General features: G+C 48.2%; 1 protein-coding gene across 4 annotated transcripts in view; it reads right to left on the minus strand.

Annotated features, from left to right (window-relative positions):
* Positions 1 to 16841, minus strand: part of ABCC1 (ATP binding cassette subfamily C member 1) — a 155198-nt gene extending 138357 nt beyond the window's left edge. For all 4 annotated transcript variants that reach the window (XM_052652082.1, XM_052652080.1, XM_052652081.1 and 1 more), the window contains exon 1: positions 16747 to 16841. In XM_052652082.1, the coding sequence (XP_052508042.1) occupies positions 16747 to 16794 (48 nt within the window). In that variant the 5' untranslated portion in view covers positions 16795 to 16841. The remainder of the gene's footprint in view (positions 1 to 16746) is intronic.
* Positions 16842 to 18579: the final 1738 nt, after the last annotated feature.

The following is an 18579-nucleotide window of genomic DNA, read 5'->3' on the forward strand; positions in this document are numbered from 1 at the left end:
CAGTGATGCACTGAGATATAAATGTCAAGACCGTGAAGAATACACACAAACAACTGAGGGTGAGACAGCGGAGAAGAGAGCAGGCACTGAGGTCTAACTGGAGGGTTTGAACCCCACCTGCTTACGTCCTCTGCCAGCTGTGTGAATATGAGCAAATTTAACTGTGCCTCTGTCTCCACATCTAAAAAAGGGATCATAAGAGCACATCCTCAGCATTACCATAAGCTGAAAACAAACCATTCACAGAGAAGGATTTACTACTTGACAGAATAATCCTCAATGTATGTTATTTATTCCTAGAAGTGAATTCTTACCAAAGTCACCCAGAAAAATAGGAATATAGACTAGAATTGATTTAGCCATTGGTTTAAGGATTCTGTGTAATACCCCTGCCTTGGTGCTAAAGGTGAAGCGAGCGGAGGGAAAAGCAAGCCTCCAAGGCTTTCTGGAGGATCCACGTCTAGAGTCCAGGTCTGTCTCCTCACAACACCCCCCTCTTCTTTCCAAGTTCCAGCCACAATGGCTGAACCTTATTAAGCTGAAGCTTCTGCACATGCTTTATTCCACTGCCTAGAACATTCTAACTTTCTGCTTTTGCCTATATAGCAAACTGTTTTACCCCAATATCCACTCTTCCTGAACCCCTAGGATTGATCTGCAGCTGAGCACATGTTTATTGAGAAAGGAAACTACATTTCCCAGACTCCCTTGCAGCAATGCGGTTATATGACTAACTTACTGGCCATGTGAACAGAAGTGGGATGTGTACAGAAGTGATGTGGGTGACTTCTGGGTTGCACCCTTCCGCTTCCTTCGCTCTGGTTGGAGTTGACATGGGGGTACACATTCTTGATTCACAATGAGGGCAGCACCTGGGATACCAGAGCAACAAGACAGGAGGAGTCTGGGCCCCTGGCATCCTCAGGGACAGAGCTGCCATGCCAAGCTGGGATTTTTACACCACAGAGAAATGGTTGTTGTTTAGTCACTAAGTCGTGTCCAGCTCTTTGCAACCCCATGGACTGAAGCCCACCAGGCTCCTCTGTCCATGGGATTCTCCAGGCAAGAATACTGGAGTGGGTAGCCATTTCCTTCTCCAGGGGATCTTCCTGACCCTGGGATCCAACCAGCATCTCTTATGTCTGCTGCACTGGCAGGTGGATTGTTTACCACCAGGGAAGCCCAGAGAGAAATTAGCTTCTATCTTAAGCCACTGTGTTTGGGGTCCTTGTCACATAGAGCTACATTTATATCCTCACACAATCTCCCCACTCAGGGAGTCTCTTCTTTCCATCCATGGATCAAATAAAACCCCTCCTGCACTCACTGAGCACCACTAAGCCCCACTTCACAGCCTTTCGTGGCTATGATTTTCCACTCATTTGTTCAATCTCCCACAAGACTGGAACTCAAGGATGGTGGGGAGCCCTGCTCTGCACATCTTTGGATTCCCAGCATCAAGTTCAGGGCAAGGATAATCAGGAGCCCCTCAGAGAATGCAGACTGAATGGGGCCAGGCCACGGGACCAATGGGCAAGAGCTCTGTCCTCAAAGCCCTGGGGCACTGACCCTCAGAGGCTCTGTCTCCTGCCAGGGGCATCCGAGAGGGTGGAACAAGTGCCCCTCTGACACCCATGCAACCTTGCTTCACATCTTCCCCAGATCTCCCTTACACAGAAGTTAAAAAACAAGGCTATCCAACCGCCTAGAAAGGAAACAATTATTAGCAAATTATATAATTAGGCTCATGTTGACATTTCATCTTCAAGTAAATATATTCATTAAAAATGGGTGGAATCCAAGATGAACAGTAAATGAAACACAGAGAACATTTTCATAAAACCTCACTCTTATTTTTAAAAAACATCTTAACATGTGGGATATGCAGAGGAAAGGAAGTGAAAATTAAACTGCCCATAACAGATAATCTCTAGAAGAGCGTAATTTTGGAGGACTGTCACATTTTACTGTACTAGCTCCTGTCTTATTTCATTTTATACTGGATCTCTTGTAACGTCAAAGAAGAGAATACGAGAAAAGTCCCTCTAAGTAATTCAATCATGACCATGTTTACAGTAACTGAAAACCTGGAACTTCCCAAGTATGCATCGGTCAGCAGCTCTCAGCTGTCAGAGCCCACCTTCATCCCTGTGCACTTAGGCACTTAAACACGTCTTCTGAATGCCAGACGACAAAGAAAATCTCCAGAACGAACCTTCCCACCCATCAGCCCAGTTTCAGAGCTGACACCCAACACCCCAGCATGCCTCACCCAGACCCTGACACCCTACAGACACCCTGTAACAGCTGGGCAAATTAGCCTGAATCCTCAGATGCTGGGGACGGAGGTCTGAACCCCTGAGATCAGGCTGGGCTCCATCCTTGTTCTGCCAAGGCCTGCATGAGCCCAGAGGCTGCAGGGAGGTGATAAACCAGGAGAGAATCGCCACAGTAGAAACCCCCACGCTACTGCCCGAGACTGTCCGTCCCGGTCCCCTCCAGGCCAGCCTCCTACAGAAACACAGCACGTGCCTGCTGAGCTTTTCGGAGCTTCCTCTACATCCCGCCTCTTTTCTTTCCAAATCTGAGAGATTCGCAGCAAGGTCGCGATCCCCACTTTACAGATGAGGACACTGAGGTTCCCAGAAGTTAAGCAACTGGCCCAAGGTTGCACCAGCCTGGGAACTGGCAGGACCGATTTTCGAGCCTGGGCTCCTGAACCTGGCCTTGAGACCCCAGCCGTATACATCCTTGGCTTTCTCTAGTGCTGCACCTTCCCCTCACCCAATTGGTGGCTTCAGCTACCAATTCTCTGATCCCCCCCACCTCCCCCAACTAATATCCATCCTCTTTGGGAATAAGAGGGTCTGACCCAGGGATAAGCCCTCTCTCCAGCCCCTCCCCACCAAATATGCAAATGAACTGGAAGGGGGCCAGCTCTGACTCCAGCATGAAGTGTGAAATGGTCCCCCTAGATCCCCCAGGGATCTCAGTAGACAAAAGTACACTGCTGGTGGGAATGTAAACTGGTACACACACTTCGGAGAACAGTATAGAGATCCTTTTAAGCTACCATATGACCCAGCAATCCCACTCCTGGGCATATATCTGGAGAAAAACATGGCTCAAAAGGATACATGCACCCCAGGATCACTGCACCACTGTTTACAATAGCCAAGACATGGAAGCAACCTAAATGCCCACTGACAGAGGAACGGATATCCATACATACAATGGACTATTACTCAGCCATTAAAAAGAATGAAATAATGCCATCTGCAGCAACATGGATAGACCTGGAGATTATTATACTAAGTGAAGTAAGTCAGAAAGAAAAAGACAAATATCGTAATATCACTTACGTGCAGAATCTAAAAAAGATAAAATGGTACAAATGAACTTACAGAACAGAAACAGACTCATAGTCTTACAGAATGAATTTATGGTTACGGGGGGAAGGATAGGTTGAGAGTTTGGGACTGACATGTCCACATGGCTATATTTAAAACAGATAGATAACCAGGGCTTCCCCGGTGGCTCAGTGGTAAGGAATCCACCTGCCAATGCCAGAGACTCAAGTTCGATCCCTGATCCAGGAAGAGCTGACATGCCTCGGGGCAACTAAGCCTGCACGCCACAACTACTGAGCCTGTACTTTGGAGTCAGGGAGCCAAAACAAGAGATGCCACCATAGTAAGAACCTTGCTCTCTGCAACTAGAGCAAAGCCCAGGCAGCAACGAAGACCCAGCACAGCCAACAATAAATAAACAATTAAAACAGACAACCAACAAGGACCTACTATAAAATAAATAAATAGATAAATTACTTTAGAAAAGAAAAGAAGGGAGAGCCCCATTGCACTACCATCCTCAGAGTCTAATTTACCACATGCCTTTTCTCCTCGGCCCTGGGTGAGTGAAATTGCTTCTGAGGAAGAAGCCTTATCAAAGAGCTCCTGGATAATCTAAATTACTACCGGGTCACCTTCCCCAGCACCCTGGAGTTTCAGCTTTCCCCTGGGCTTCCGGGTCTCCAGCCTGACAAGGCTGATTAGAGGAACGGGGGAAGGCACTGCCACTAATGTACACGTATCATCTGCTCTAAATAATCATGGAAACAACTACCACAATGATGGGCACCCTCTGAGAGACCCTGCTAGAACTGAGCTACCACTTTCTTAAAAACAAGCTGGGCTTGTTGCAGACAGGAAATAAAACATTTTCAATGATTTTAAATATTCTCTCCACTCCAAACAATATGTTCTAAAGAAGTAAGTCAACAGGCACTACCATATGATATTCATTACAATGTTCTCTTTGAAAGAAAAAAAAAAAAGAAGGGGGAAACAGCAACCTAAATGTCAAACCACAGGCAATAATTATGTAAATTACAGTCCACCAATACCAGAAACTACTGCTTGGACATTTAAAGGTATAATTACAAAAGTTGTGTAGGAACATGGGAAAATTCTCACAAGAATAAATGAAAATGCAGGAAAGAAAAGACCACATAACAGTCTGGACAAGATTCGGATGTTAACGCACCAACAAACAACGGCCGATGGAAAAACATGAACAAAAGAAGCAAGAGTACCAATATACCGAGTGTGCCCACAAATTAACAGGAAGGAGCAAACCAGAGTAAAAAAGGCACAAAAAGGACAATTACACGCACACAAAAGAACACAAGAATCACCAAGGAATATGTCGTAGGATGCTCAACTTCTAACTTCTAAGAGAAATACCGGTGAAAATAAGATATCTTTTCTGTCCATCAAATTAACAGAAGTCAGCCATGTACAGGGCTGGGAAGGATGCCGAGAAATGGGAATTCCCAGTCCCTGTCGCTAGGAATGGACTTGCTACAACCTTTCTGGAAAATAACCAGCCAATGCCCACAGCATATGTGTGTGTTCAGTCATGTCCAACTCCCTGAGACCCCGTGGACTGTGGCCCACCAGGCTCCTCTGTCCATGGGATTTCCCAGGCAAGAACATTGGAGTGAGTTGCCATTACCTACTCCGGGAGATCTTCCAACCCATGGACTGAATCTGCGTCTCTTGTGTCTCCTGCATTGGCAGGCAGATTCTTTACCACTGCACCACCTGGGAAACCCCAATACTCATTAAAAACTAAAATTTACAGAGTTTTAACCCATGGACAAGGATGTTTACTGGAGCATTGTTTACAGAAGCCAAAAAATGGAAAACAATGCAAGCAATGTTATTAACTGGGAAACGGCTAAATCGATCATCACAGATCTATAACTTGGAATATTACACAATAGTTTAAGAATTACTGGTGAGATTATGTGTACTGCCATGGATCATGTTAAGCAAAAATAAAAGGTACAGTGATGATAATAATATAACCCACTTTATTTTTAAGCATATTATTTATGTTTGTAAACATTTCCATGATTACAGAGAAAGGACAGGAAGAATAGTTTGGTTATTGGTTAGAGAGAGTTAACGCTTTATTTAAATACCTCTATGCTGTTTTCTCACAAGCAGTATCACTCTGTGAACCAGAAAACTCTATAATTAAACTAGAAAGTTTACATGTAAAAAATAAATAAGTCATGATAAAATAACGTTTATCGTTTTAGCACGATAAAACTATGAGTAAAACTTTTACATGTTGTTGAACTGTTACTGTAAAAGTACTTTTTAAACAAAGAAGTCAAAAGATGTTTAAAATTTAAACATATCTTTAACTGCTGGGCAAAATCCTCTCATACACAAGGAAGCAACATGAGTCTGGTCAATTCCCAGCCTGATCAATGCTTTCAAATGCCACAAGCACAACAGGTACTTAATAAACACTGGTGAGTCCATTGTGTGTGTGCACTCAGCTGTGTCTGACTCTCTGGGACCCCATGGACTGCAGCTTGCCAGGCTCCTCTGTCCATGGAATTTTCCAGGAAAGAATACCGGAGGAGGTTGCAATTTCCTCCTCCAAGGGATCTTCACGACCCAGGGATCGAACCCACGTCACTTGCACCTTCTGCGTTGGCAGGCAGACTCTTTATCACTGCGCCACCTGGGAAACCCAGTAAATCCATTAGTGGGAATTTAAACCACAGCTGTCACTTGAGAATCAGAACTATCACATTTCTGACTCTTTGTGACCTCGTGGACTGTAGCCCACCAGGCTCCTCTGTCCGTGGGATTCTCCAGGCAAGAATACTGGAATAGGTTGCCATGCCCTCCTCCAGGGGCTCTTGCCAACCCAGGGACTGAACCTCAGTCTCCCACATTGCAGGCAGACACTTTACCCTCTGAGCTACCGGGGAAGCACATGTATATTATCATACGTGAAAGAGATCACCAGTCCAGGTTCCATGCAGGAGACAGGGAGCTCAGGGCTGGTGCACTGGGATGACCCAGAGGGACAGGATGGGGAGGGAGGTGGGAGGCGGGTTCAGGATGGAACACATGTACACCCATGGCCGATTCATGTCAATGTATGGCAAAACTACTACAATACTGTAAAGTAATTAGCCTCCAATTAAAATAAATAAATTTTTTAAAAAATAAATAAAGGAGACTCCAAGAAAAGCAAAGAGAAAGAAAACGAACTGTCACATTTCAAAATGCACAGATCCCCCACCGAGCAATTTCTCAGGGGAAACTGACTCTGCTGAGTCATTTACACCTCTCCACAGAGAGTACCGAGATGAGCACCCCAGCCTGTCTGAGGCAGCACTGTTCACTGTGCAGAAAACTGGAACCAAAGACCCTGAAAGCAACCCAGGGAGGACTGGGTGAATACGCGGCACAGTCATGTAACAGGAGAGAGTACGGCTGGTAAAGTATTATTTCTTTTTCTTTCAATTTCCCTGGACTTAGCTCGGACAGAAAAATCAACACTGGTTTCTAAGCGAAAGGAGCAAGATATAGAACGTTATTTAGAATATGAAACTATTTGGGGAGGGAAAAAAGATATTCAATCTCTCCCCGCCCACTCACACTTCATACATATTTGCATATGCTTGAAATTTTCTAGAAGGACACCCAAGAAACTACCATCAATGGTGACATCTGGGAACAGAGCGCAGGGAGGGGAAGTACTGAAACTTTTACTTTCCCTTCATATTCTTCTAGAATACAGCTTTATTCTAGCATTTTTAAACTTTTTTAAAATTTTTATTTTAATCGGAGGATAATTACTTTACAGCATTGTGGTGTTTTTTGCCATGTATCAGCATGAATCAGCCACGAGTGCACATGCATCCCCCCATCCTGAACCCCCCTCCCACCTCCCTCCCCACCCCATCCCTCTGGGTTGTCCCAGAGCACCAGCTTTGAGTGCCCTGCTTCATGCCTCGAACTTGCACTGGTCACCTGTTTTAGATATGGTGATATACATATTTCAATGTTATTCTCTCATATCATCCCATCCTCACTTTCTCCCAGAGCCCAAAAGTCTGTTCTTTACATCTGCGTCTCTTTTGCTGCCTTGCACATAGGATCGTTGTTACTGTCTTTCTAAATTTCATATATATGGGTTAATATACTGTATTGGTGTTTCTCTTTCTGACTTACTTCACTCTGTATAATAGGCTCCAGTTTCATTCACCTCATTAGAACTGACTCAAATGTGTTCTTTCTTATAGTTGAGTAATATTCCGTTGTGTATATGTACCACAACTTCCTTATCCATTCATTTGCCAATGGACATCTAGGTTGCTTCTATGTCCTAGTTATTGTAAACAGTGCTGCAATGAACATTGGGGTACACGTGTCTCTTTCAATTCTGATTTCCTTGGTGTGTATGCCCAGCAGTGGGATTACTGAGTCATATGGCAGTTCTATTTCCAGTTTTTTAAGGAATCTCCACACTGTTCTCCATAGTGGCTATACCTGAAACTTTTTTTAAAGTTGCAACTTTTTATTTATTTAATATTTTATTTCTTTGGCTGCAGTGGGTCTGCATGGAGGCATCCAGGATCTTTTAGTTGCGGATCTTTTAGTTGCGGTATCTGGGATCTAGTTTCCTGACCAGGGATCAAACCTGGGCCCCCTGCACTGGGAGCACAGAGTCTTAGCCACAGGACCAAGAGGGAAGTCCCTAAAGTTGTAACTTCTAAAAGATAATTCTTTGAAAGCAATAGCATAATCAAAAGAGTTACTGTGCAAGACCTTCCAGGTCAATTCAACACCTATTTTAAAAAGACTTTTTTAGCAACCCTTTAGAAAGTCATCTTAATCATATAAGAAAAGCACCTCATCATGTTAATGGGTCCTAAAAAGCCTCTGGAGGGGAATCAAGGGCAGTGGGGATTTCCAACCTGATCTGACCCTGAACAGTGTGGCCAATGTTCTGAAACAGATAAAAACATATAAACACATAAACTTAATTTTTAAAACCTGAGACCCATTCAAACCTAAATAAATCAGAAGACCATGATATCGGGGAGCAGGTAATAATGTTCCATCTCCCTGCCAAGCTGCAGCAAGCTTCCTCCTTGGAATTTCCAGGCCCTTCTTAGTTGCACAAGTGATTTTATTAGTGCTGTAGGCATTTTGGTAGGAGGCTCCAGGCCAGATTTTCCTTAGATGCGCTCCACAGTTCCTTTGATCACTCCATGCACCTCAGGGCCTTTGCACGTGCTGTCCCCTCTATCTGAGATTCCATTCCCCCAGCCCTCGTACAGCCAGCTTTGCCATGGGTCAAAGGTCAAGAGTCATCTCCTTTGAAAGACCTTCCCTGGACATACCCCTATCGCAGCTCACACCCTAGTTCATCCCAGTTCATGTCTTTGTGGCATTTGCCGCTATCCAAAATCACTTTGGTCATCCCCAGCATCAGCTCCATGAGAACGTGGGTCTCGTCCGCCTTGTTCATGGCTATATCCCCAGTGTCTAGAACAGTGGCAGTGCATCGCAGGTGCTCAACTAATAACACAAGACTGAATAAATGAATGAGTGACAAATGGCCATGGGAAGAACAAGAGAACGAACCCATTTGTAAAGATCACACTCCAGTACTCGGCACCAGGGAAACACAGGCTCTTGATAACCACTCTCCAGGGAGGAGGGCACTCCAAGCAGGTAGCCAATAAAACATGAAGGAAGATTCTCACAGAGACAACTCACTGAGAGGGAAGGCAAAGTGAAAGTGAAGTCATATCCGACTCTTTGTGACCCCATAGACTGTAGCCTGCCAGGCTCCTCTGTCCATGGAATTCTCCAGGCAAGAATACTGGAGTGGGTTGCCATTTCCTTCTCCAGGGGATCTTCCCGACCCAGGGATCACACCCGAGTCTCCCGCATTGCAGGCAGTCGCTTTAACCTCTGAGCCATCAGGGAAGCCGAGAGGGAAGGGAGAAGCCTCATAAAACCTCAGTTACTGCCTGAGGGCCGGACGCCACCCTCCCTGGACATCTAGACCCATTTTCCAGGACCTGGCAACCTCCCCCGCAGAGATGCAATCCCACAATTAAACCAAGGGGACACTTAAGTAGAATCTCCACTTTGCAACTGTCCACCTCTCCTGGAGCAGTTTAAGATGCAGAAGCAGCTGATCTCTCTAGACAGGCACTTCACTCTGGGGCCAAACCTTCACACCACCCCACCCTTTCCTACCCCTCTCCCCCGCCAGAATGGATTAAGGAAGAGCAGCGCCAGATGGAAACAGGCAGGCAAACAGCATGAAAACAGCTGCAGTCTCCTTCTCTGGCTAATTGGAGTTTAACCCTCTTCGCATCTCATTAAGCTTCTCCACGGCAACCCCAATAATCCAATTACGTGAGGTGTTCAATAGCCTAAAAACTCAGGGGGCTGCGGTCGAGGCAAAAGTCTTGCCCCAGATTTCTTCTCCGGCTTCCTCCACATCAATGGCTGTGGGACTTCCCCACCCAGGGGACAGGTGACAACATCTGGAGACATTTTTGTTGTCACAACAGGGAGAAGGTGCTACCGGCATCTCATGGGGAGAGACCAGGGCTGCTGCTGAACAGCCTACAATGCCCAGGGCGGCCCCACAACAGGGAATTACCTGGCCCAAAAGGTCCAGCATGTCCAGGCTGAGAAGCTGCTCTACACCTACCAGCCCTCCCTCTACGGGGGGTTCCTCATGGCCCAGCTTTGTCAAGATAAGTCGAGTCCCATGCCTTCAACACAAAAGACCTGTCTGTCCCATTACCAGGTAAGGCTGGGGGAAACACTGGCCTCAGGAAGTTCAAGTCCTTGTCAGTATCCCAAAACACTTGTTGTTCAGTCGCTCAGTCGTGTCCAACTCTTTGTGACCGTATGGACTGCAGCACACCAGACTTCCCTGTCCTTCACTATCTCCTGGAGTTTGCCCTAACTCATGTCCATTGAGTCAACGATGCCATCCAACCATCTCATCCTCTGTCTTTCCATTCTCTTGCCTTCAATCTTTCCCAGCATCAGGGTCTTTTCCAATGAGTCTTCTCTTCACAGCAGGTGGCCAAAGTATTGGTGCTTCAGTTTCAGCATCCGTCCTATCAGTGAATATTCAGGGTTGATTTCCTTTAGGATTGACTGGTGGGCTCTCCTTGCAGTCCAAGGGACTCTCAAGAGTCTTTTCCAGCATCATAGTTCAAAAGCATTTTACTAGCCATTTATTTCTTTCTGCAAGAGGTCCAGGCAAGTTTTTATGGGCTAGCATGTTACTGACCATTAAGATCTGATGAAATCTAGGCTGTATCCCACCATGAAAATCTGGAGCCAACATACATAACCAGACGCTTGCTTCAAATTCCCTGGGCATTGATAATTTGCTTATCCAGCCCCCTCCTGCCACGACCAAGCCAGACAGAGCAACACCAAACTGGTGAGCCAGATCAGCCCCAGTCATCTCACCAATGGGCTTCAAAGCAGGAGACACTGACTCAAACACCTACAGGTCCAGGTGGGCTCCATCAATGAAGGAAGCAGACCAAGGGAGAAAGCACAAAGGGGAAAAGGCAATGGATGCCAAGCCTTAGAAGTAAAGTAGCAATAAGGAGGGGAAGGGATTGTGCCAACCTGGGGCCAGCCTATTCTGGCAGGCTGCTCCGTCGCAGGGGGCAGCCCCAGCCGACAACCCACGACGTACAAGCGAGGGCCCTCGTGCAATCAGATCTCCTGATTTTCCAAAAGTCAGAAATGCAGATCGTTCCATGAATTCTTCCCATCAGTAAATATCAGCAATCACAGTAATTCCACGTTAAAATAAAGCCAGAGCAGAACACTAGCGAGCTAGATCTAATCCCTCAATGGAACTTGTACCTCAAGACACTCAAATTCAAATGTTAATTGCACCTACTATATGTGCAACGTACTGAGTCCTGGAAAAAGAGAGGCCAGGCTCAGTTCTCAACTTTGCAAGACGAAACATAAGCAGTCAGATGTGGAACCTGGAAGGCTCAGTCCACCTGGGTTTCCATTCCACACAGGTGAGGGTCTATTTCATCCTTAGAAGACTGGGAAGAGGCTTCAATCCAGCTCAAAAGTCACTCCAAAGCCTCCTGTCATTCATTCATTATTTACTGAGAATCTACTATGTTCCAGGCACTGAGGCTGGGATTACAGCCATAAGAACAACCACAGGCAAAAACCCCTTCCCCTGTGAAGCTGACCTTTTGGTGGGAGTTTACAGACAGTAAACAAAATAAGTAGACTTATTTTGGCAGTAAGTGCTGGGTTGAGGGGTTGGAGGGAGCCACAACGAAACAGCAGGGAGTCCAGGAAAGGCTGCTTGGGCTGACACTGGAACAAGGATCTGAAAGTCCACAAGCATTCTGGGCAGGGGAAACAGCAAGTGCAAAGGCCCCAAGGCAGCCAGTTCTGGAGCAAAGGGAGACAGACAGTGTGGTCAGAGAGGTGAGGGATCAGATGCTCTTAGGCCTTGTAAGTTTCTCCGAGGCCCTCTGGCTTTTTCCCTGAGGGATGCAAGGAGTCGCTGCAGGGTATAGGGCAGAAGCGGGAGAGGGTCTGAGCTGCATCTTTAACAGGATTCCTCTGGCTACAGGGCTGAGACAGACTGCGGGGTCAAGGAGGGTAGCAAGGAAAGCACTGGGGTGGGAACAGCCAGCTGCAGGATTGAGGCTGTGATGGCTCTGGCCAGAGAGGAAGGCAAGGAGGCAGTGAGAAGCAGGCAGATTTGGAAACATTCTGAACAGGCAACAGGATTTGCTGATCAGATGTGGAATGGGAGGCAAGGAGGGGAGTCACGGCTGATACAGGGTTTGGGCCTGAACTTCTGGGGCAGAGCTGCCCTGGTCAACTGTGACGGGCAGGGCTGGGGCAGTCAAAGGTGGGGGGGGCATAGGGGGAATGGGAGGGAGACCTCTAAGTTCATCGTGGTGGCAGTGTCTTAGTTGCTAAGTCATATCTGATTCTTCATGATCCCATCGACTGTAGCCCGCCAGGCTCCTCTGTCCCTGAGATTTCCCAGGCAAGGATACTGGAGTGGGTAGCCAATCCTTTCTCCAGGGGATCGTCCTGACCCAGGGATCGAACCCAGGTCTCCTACATTGCAGGCAGACTTTTTACTGTGAGCCTCCAGGGAAGCCCAAGTTCTGCGTGGGACATGGTAAACTAGCGACACCCAGGTGGAGATGTTGGTTCCAAAAAGCTGAGAATGTGAATGGAAAGAGATTTTTCATCCACCATCACGTTCCAAAGGTAAAGCTACCCAAACAGAGCCTGTCCAGCGGGGAGAAGGAGACTAGCTTCGCCCTGCCAGGTCGTTTCAGAGAGTCCCCTTTTCTCCTCCCAAAGCCATTTACCTTGTCATGCTGCCATTCTGGGCCTCAGCTGGGGTGGACAGAGGGGACGACCCCACCAGTTTCAGGGGCCCTGTGGCTCTGGAGAAGGAAATGGCAACCCACTCCAATGTTCTTGCCTGGAGAATCCTAGGGACGGGGGAGCCTGGTGGGCTGCCGTCTCTGGGGTTGCACAGTCGGAGATGACTGAAGCTACTTAGCTGTGGCTCCAGTCCGCATGGGAAGAGGAGACCAGAAGGAGGGGCAGACGTAGAGGAGAGAAACGTGGAGGAAAGCACAGTGATGCGTCTAAAAACCCACAGGAAGCTTAAAGGAAGGAGAAAAAAATTGGCTCTTTCTACATTATAGTGAAGCCACAGGGAGTTAATTACGCCAGAAATTAGACTGACGCCAAGGTCAGACCTTACCCCAAGGAGAATTTCAAATGGCTTCTAAAATACTTTGGGGGACTTCCTTGGTGATCCAATGGTTAAGACTCCAAGCTTCCAATGCCAGGGGTGTGGGTTCAATCCCTGGTCAGGGGAACAAAGATCCTACATATTGTGCAGTGTGGCCAAAAAATTGAAAAAATAAAACACTCCTTTTCTCCTACCTTTTGGCAACCAAACTGAATATTCAGGGGGTTACTGAGGTGGAAGAAGGCTCAGGGCATCTCCAAGGCAAATATCAACACCAGGACCAAATGATTAGCAGGACTCCATGAACCATGACACACAGCCACCAATCCGTTCACTCCCTGCAGCAGCAAGTACAGTAGCAAAAATTACCTAGAGAATTCCAGCTAGTGCATCACTTAAATTTACCGAGGGACACCTGTATAGCAGGGCTTCCCTGGCGGCTCAGTGGTAGACAACACGACTGCAACGCAGGAGAGGCAGGTTCAATCTCTGGATTCAGAAGATCCCCTGGAGAAGGAAACGGCAATCCACTCCAGTAGTCTTCCCTGGAGAATCCCATGGAAAGGGGAGCCTGGATGGCTATAGTCCATGGGGTCGCAAGAGTTGGACACGACTTAAAGAAATTAAACCACCAAACACCATACCAACTGTATACCAAGCAACAACATCCTAAGTACCTGCCAAGGATTTGCTTGGTACTGTGTTAACATCCCCATTATTCAGGTGTGGAAACTGAGGCATGGAGTGGGGGGGAGTGATTTGCCCAAGGAGTAGAGCCAGGATTTGAACTCTAGGGATCCAAGCACTGCTCAGAGCCGCCATACTCCACTGCTTACTGACTTGTCACTTACTTTTCAACATTTCCTGATTTTTCTGCACTGGACTTGCAATAATAAACAATTTTTTTGTTAAAAAATTAGCTTGCAAGGGGAGGCCCAGGCCTATTTGCCCAACCATCATTCAAACATCAGCCACAAAACAGCCCTTCCCACCTGCCCCACATCAAGCACCCTCAAAAAAAAAAAGCAAACCCAGGGCTGGTGAACTTGGCCCCTATTTTCCATTTAGATAACCAGGTTCCTCTTTTTTCATCCCAGAGCATTTGCCTGGGTGAAGGTGGTAATCAGCCAAACCCTCACCATGGGTTATTTCCACATCGTGTGGTTTTTCTGGCCCTTTCCTGGGGCTCAGAAGCAGGCAGACTCAGGAACAAAACTCTGATTAGAGTCTCAGGTGGGCTAGTCGCGTTGATTTCTAAACACATGACCTTGGTCAAGAGAGGAGCCAGGCATGACCAGATGGATGGCCCAATCCCATGCCCCAGCTTAAGAAAAAGTTGGTCCAAAGGAAGGACCAGCAACTTGAAACACACAACTTCATCTCTGGAAAGAAAGCAATAACCATTGTTTACCTCTGTGCAGGGCATGGGCTGAGTGGCTTGCACAGATGAACTCATTTTACTCTTCAAAACAACTGCAGGAGGTTGAGACTGTGGGGGCCCACACCCCTATTTTACAGATGAGGAAGCTGAAGCACAGATAGACATAGTGGCTTGCCCAAGATCACATAGTTACCTAGAGGCTGGCAGGTTAGTCTCTCCTGGCCTTGAGTGGGTGCCCTGGGAAACACAGAAGTCACCTGCTTTTGATTACATTCGGTTTCTCAGCCTACCTGGAAGTGCTCATGCCCCCGCTGCCTGCACTCAAACCCTGGTTCCAGGGCACCTTGAGAAACTGGGACAACCAGTGAGTCCAGAAATCCAGAGGGAGGAAGGGCAGAGGAAAGTCTGCAAGGCCAAAGACTGGCAGGGAGATGGAGGGCCTGGCAGAAGGGAAAGCCAACCACCTGGCAATTTCTGTAGCAAAAGTCCTTGCAGGAGAAAAATAAAAAACAAAACACACAACTGATTTCCTCAGATGAGCTTCTTCAGCTAAATAGAGGACACCCCCAAACCCATTCAATGTTGGAAAACCTGATGCCATCCATCAACTGCCAGTTGCCATCAATAAAATACATCCTGGTGAAGAATTCATGGTCACCTATTTTATCCCCTCTGTAATTCAGAACAAAATAAACAAGGAAATTCTCCAGTATCACAGCAACATTAGGCCAGATCCCCATCTGATTCTTGCAGAAATAATCTTGTTGCCACACTGGGTACTGGGAGCAAGGACTCCTCAGATTTTCCTGTCTCTGCTAAGTACAATACTACTTTGCAAGTAAGTCTGCTCCCCAATCAATCCTGGACCTTGAGTGTAAAGCATCTGTACTATTTCCAGCCCCCGAGTAAATCCCGTTGGCCTGAAAATGTGAGACACAGCCAGATGTGTGTGGTTGTTCTAACAAGTGATACCTACCGCCCCCATCCCCCCCAATAAACCCTTCCCATGGGGCCCTCGAAGATGACTTATCAACACTCCAAATGCAGCCTTAGAGGAGAGGACCACAAAACAGAACAAGAAGGTATTTGGAGATGCTAATCACTGGCTCCAAAGAACCAGGGGTGTTTCCTGATTCCTAAACAAAAGTGGGAAAACTATCCTGCCCAGGTGTGCCTACTGTTAATAATCAAGAGAGTAGGACACAGAAGTGCTTCCTGTAACAAAGAGGCAAATCGCATTAGAGAGAAACTAAAGCCCAAGACACTGGGGATTAAGCCAGAGTGGCCTCCGGAGACCCGGCGAGCCTCAACAGCAAAGATTCAGAAGGAAGCTGGGGTTGGGCCCCACACAGAGGAGCCGCGGGTCTCAGGTGTGGAACAGCACAAAATCCACTGGTACCAGGACCCTTGGGTATCCTCAGCTGATCCCCAAATCTGACCCCAGGGTCAAGCAAGTCAGGGCGGGGGTGAGCAGCCCCACCTTCTTTCCTGGCTATTCCTGAAACTTCCCTAATTCTTCCCCTATCCCCTCAAACTTGCCCCCCCCAACCCAGACCCACAGTAATTAAACCGAAATAAAGTAAAAGATGTCAAAAACATGTAACCACAGGAAATTAACGTGTATGCAAAACAACTGGGGAGGGGGCAAACCTCAAGTCAGCCACTGGAAGCCCCTTTCCACAGTCTGAGCCCCTCCCCAGCTCAGCCCTTTGGCAACCGGGTGTTTGTGAAAGCGGGGTTCCAAGCCACAAAGGAGATGGGGGAACTTAAGCAGGGAGACACCCCCCCATCTCTGGCGTCTTCGTCCGTGGAAGGTTATTTTCAAGTGGAGGGGGAACCCCAGAGAAGAAAGGGCCCCTCTTCTCGGCCCCCTCTCCCAGGCTCTGGCCCCTCACCTTTCCCAAAAAGCCGGAGAGCCGGGCATTTGCAACCCCTCCCCAACGCCCTGCTTCCCTGGAACCCAGTCACCCAAGTTTTCCGCCCCCATCAGCTGCGCTCCCGAAGGGGGCCGGCTGAGGGCAGGGTGGGGAGCAGGCCCCGCCAGGCCGGCTGCGGGGAGGGGAGCGCGGCGTTCGGGGTGGCAAGGGACCCCGGGACCGCGGGCCCAACCCGCCGGAGCCCGGCGCTTCCCTCCGCCGGCCGGCCTCCCAGCCCGCCGGCCGCCCTCCCTGCCGCTCCCGCTCGCGTCCGCCGGCCCCACGCGATCCGAGCGGCCGCCGAGCACGTACCCAGAAGGTGTCGGAGCCATCGACGCTGCAGAAGTCCCGGAGCGCCATGCGGCCGGCTCGGGCACGGCGGGCGGCGGCGGGCGGACGGGCCCGGCTGCTGGCGGCGGCGGCGGCAGTGGCGGCGAGGGCGGGAGGCAGCGACGGAGGGAGCCGGGGCCGCAACGCCGCCTGGTTGGCCGGCGCGTCACGGGGATGCGGCGGTCCCGCCCCGCCCGACCCCGCCCCGCTCACCTCGCCCGGCCCGCGTGGGCCACGCGGAGAGGCTGCACGCTAGACCTTGCGGCCGCCAGGACCGGACCCCCGCCCTCCCCAGGCGCCCGATCCCACCCCCACCATACCCCCATCAGAGGCTCGGGAAAGACCGAGCGCGACCCTTGTGTCCAGACCCCAGACCAGTTTTCAAATCCTGTTGTAGCAACATCGAGACGACAGCAACAGTAATAGAAACCAGCAGGGGCAAAAATATGCACTGATCCCTCTATGAGCGCAGAGCGCCAGAGTCCTCATTGGACTTTCTTGTGACTCCCTTTTCATGAAGGAAGAAAACTGAAGGCAGAGAGGTTGCGTGACTTCTCCAGGGTCCTCCGGGCTAACCCAGCCTGCTGGCTCAAGAGCTGACTGGGAAACTGCAGGAGTTGGATACTCAATCTAATCTGCCCTGTACAGATGGAGAAATTTAGGTTCAGAGAGGTGAAGCGACTGACCCAAGGACACACAGCTGACAAATAGCACAAGTTGGACCAGCCTGACTCAAGGCCTGAAGACTCCAAACTCTATCCTGAACAACTCTGTGCAGAGAAGCTTGGCATTTTCTCCACTCTCTCTATAGCACTCAGGAAATAACCAGGCTATTATCCTCACCTTTGAAGTCAAGAAAGGGAGGCCTAGAGATACAGTAAAAATTAATAAGCATTCACAATCATGGGGCTTCTGAAGGCTGAGTTAGCAATGAACTTGAACTAACTTGTGAAATGCTCACTAGAACCCCAAGAGGTAAGTACTGTTATTATCCCCATCTTGCAGTTGAGGAGACTGAAGCCCGGTGAGGCAAGAGTACTTTGTCAGGGATGGTGTAGACAGTAAGTGGCCTAGGTCCCCCTCAGGGTGAGTGGATTTTTATGGGATAATTACTTTCAGGTAAGCTCTTTGGGCTGTTGCTTTGACATTTATAGTGAACAAATACTTACTGAGCATTTACTATATGCTGGGTCTTGCTAGAAACAAGATAAAGTTTCTGCTCTTATAATGCTTTTATAAAGAATTGGGGTTTCTTGGGGGGGTTTCTTTGTGGGGTTTCTTGTGAGGGTTTAAGTGTGTGGTTTTTTTGTTTGTTTTTTGGTTTTTTTTTGATGGGAGGAACAGGTTAATCAAATGATCACATAAAGAGTATTTAACTGTGATAAAACCTAAGAAGAATGTAGAAGAGGGTTTTAAAGGATCCTGGCCTACTGGCAGTGGAAGTCAGGGAAGGCTGCCTGGAGGAAGAATCTTTTGAGCTGAGGAAACAAGTGATGAGTCTGGTTTCATGGGGTCTGAGCTGTGTTCTGGGATAAGAAAATAGTTTGTGGAAAACCATGTAGCAGGACAGAGCAAGTCCCTGGAGGAACCTGAAGACAGGAATCCAGGGAGAGAAGCAGAAAGGGCTCATCTTTGGCAGGAGGGATCAGGACGGCCCAGAGTGTGCAGGGCCATGTTGCCCAGGGGAGAGATTTCAGCCTGGTCCCATGAGTGATGGGGAGCCACTGATGGATTGTAAGCAGGGCCCAAGATGGTCAGATTTATTTCCATTTTTACTCAAATTCTTTATTCATCCATTCCTCCAACAAGTATTTA

The sequence above is a fragment of the Budorcas taxicolor genome, chromosome 2 (assembly GCF_023091745.1).
Source record: "Budorcas taxicolor isolate Tak-1 chromosome 2, Takin1.1, whole genome shotgun sequence".
NCBI lineage: Eukaryota > Metazoa > Chordata > Mammalia > Artiodactyla > Bovidae > Budorcas > Budorcas taxicolor.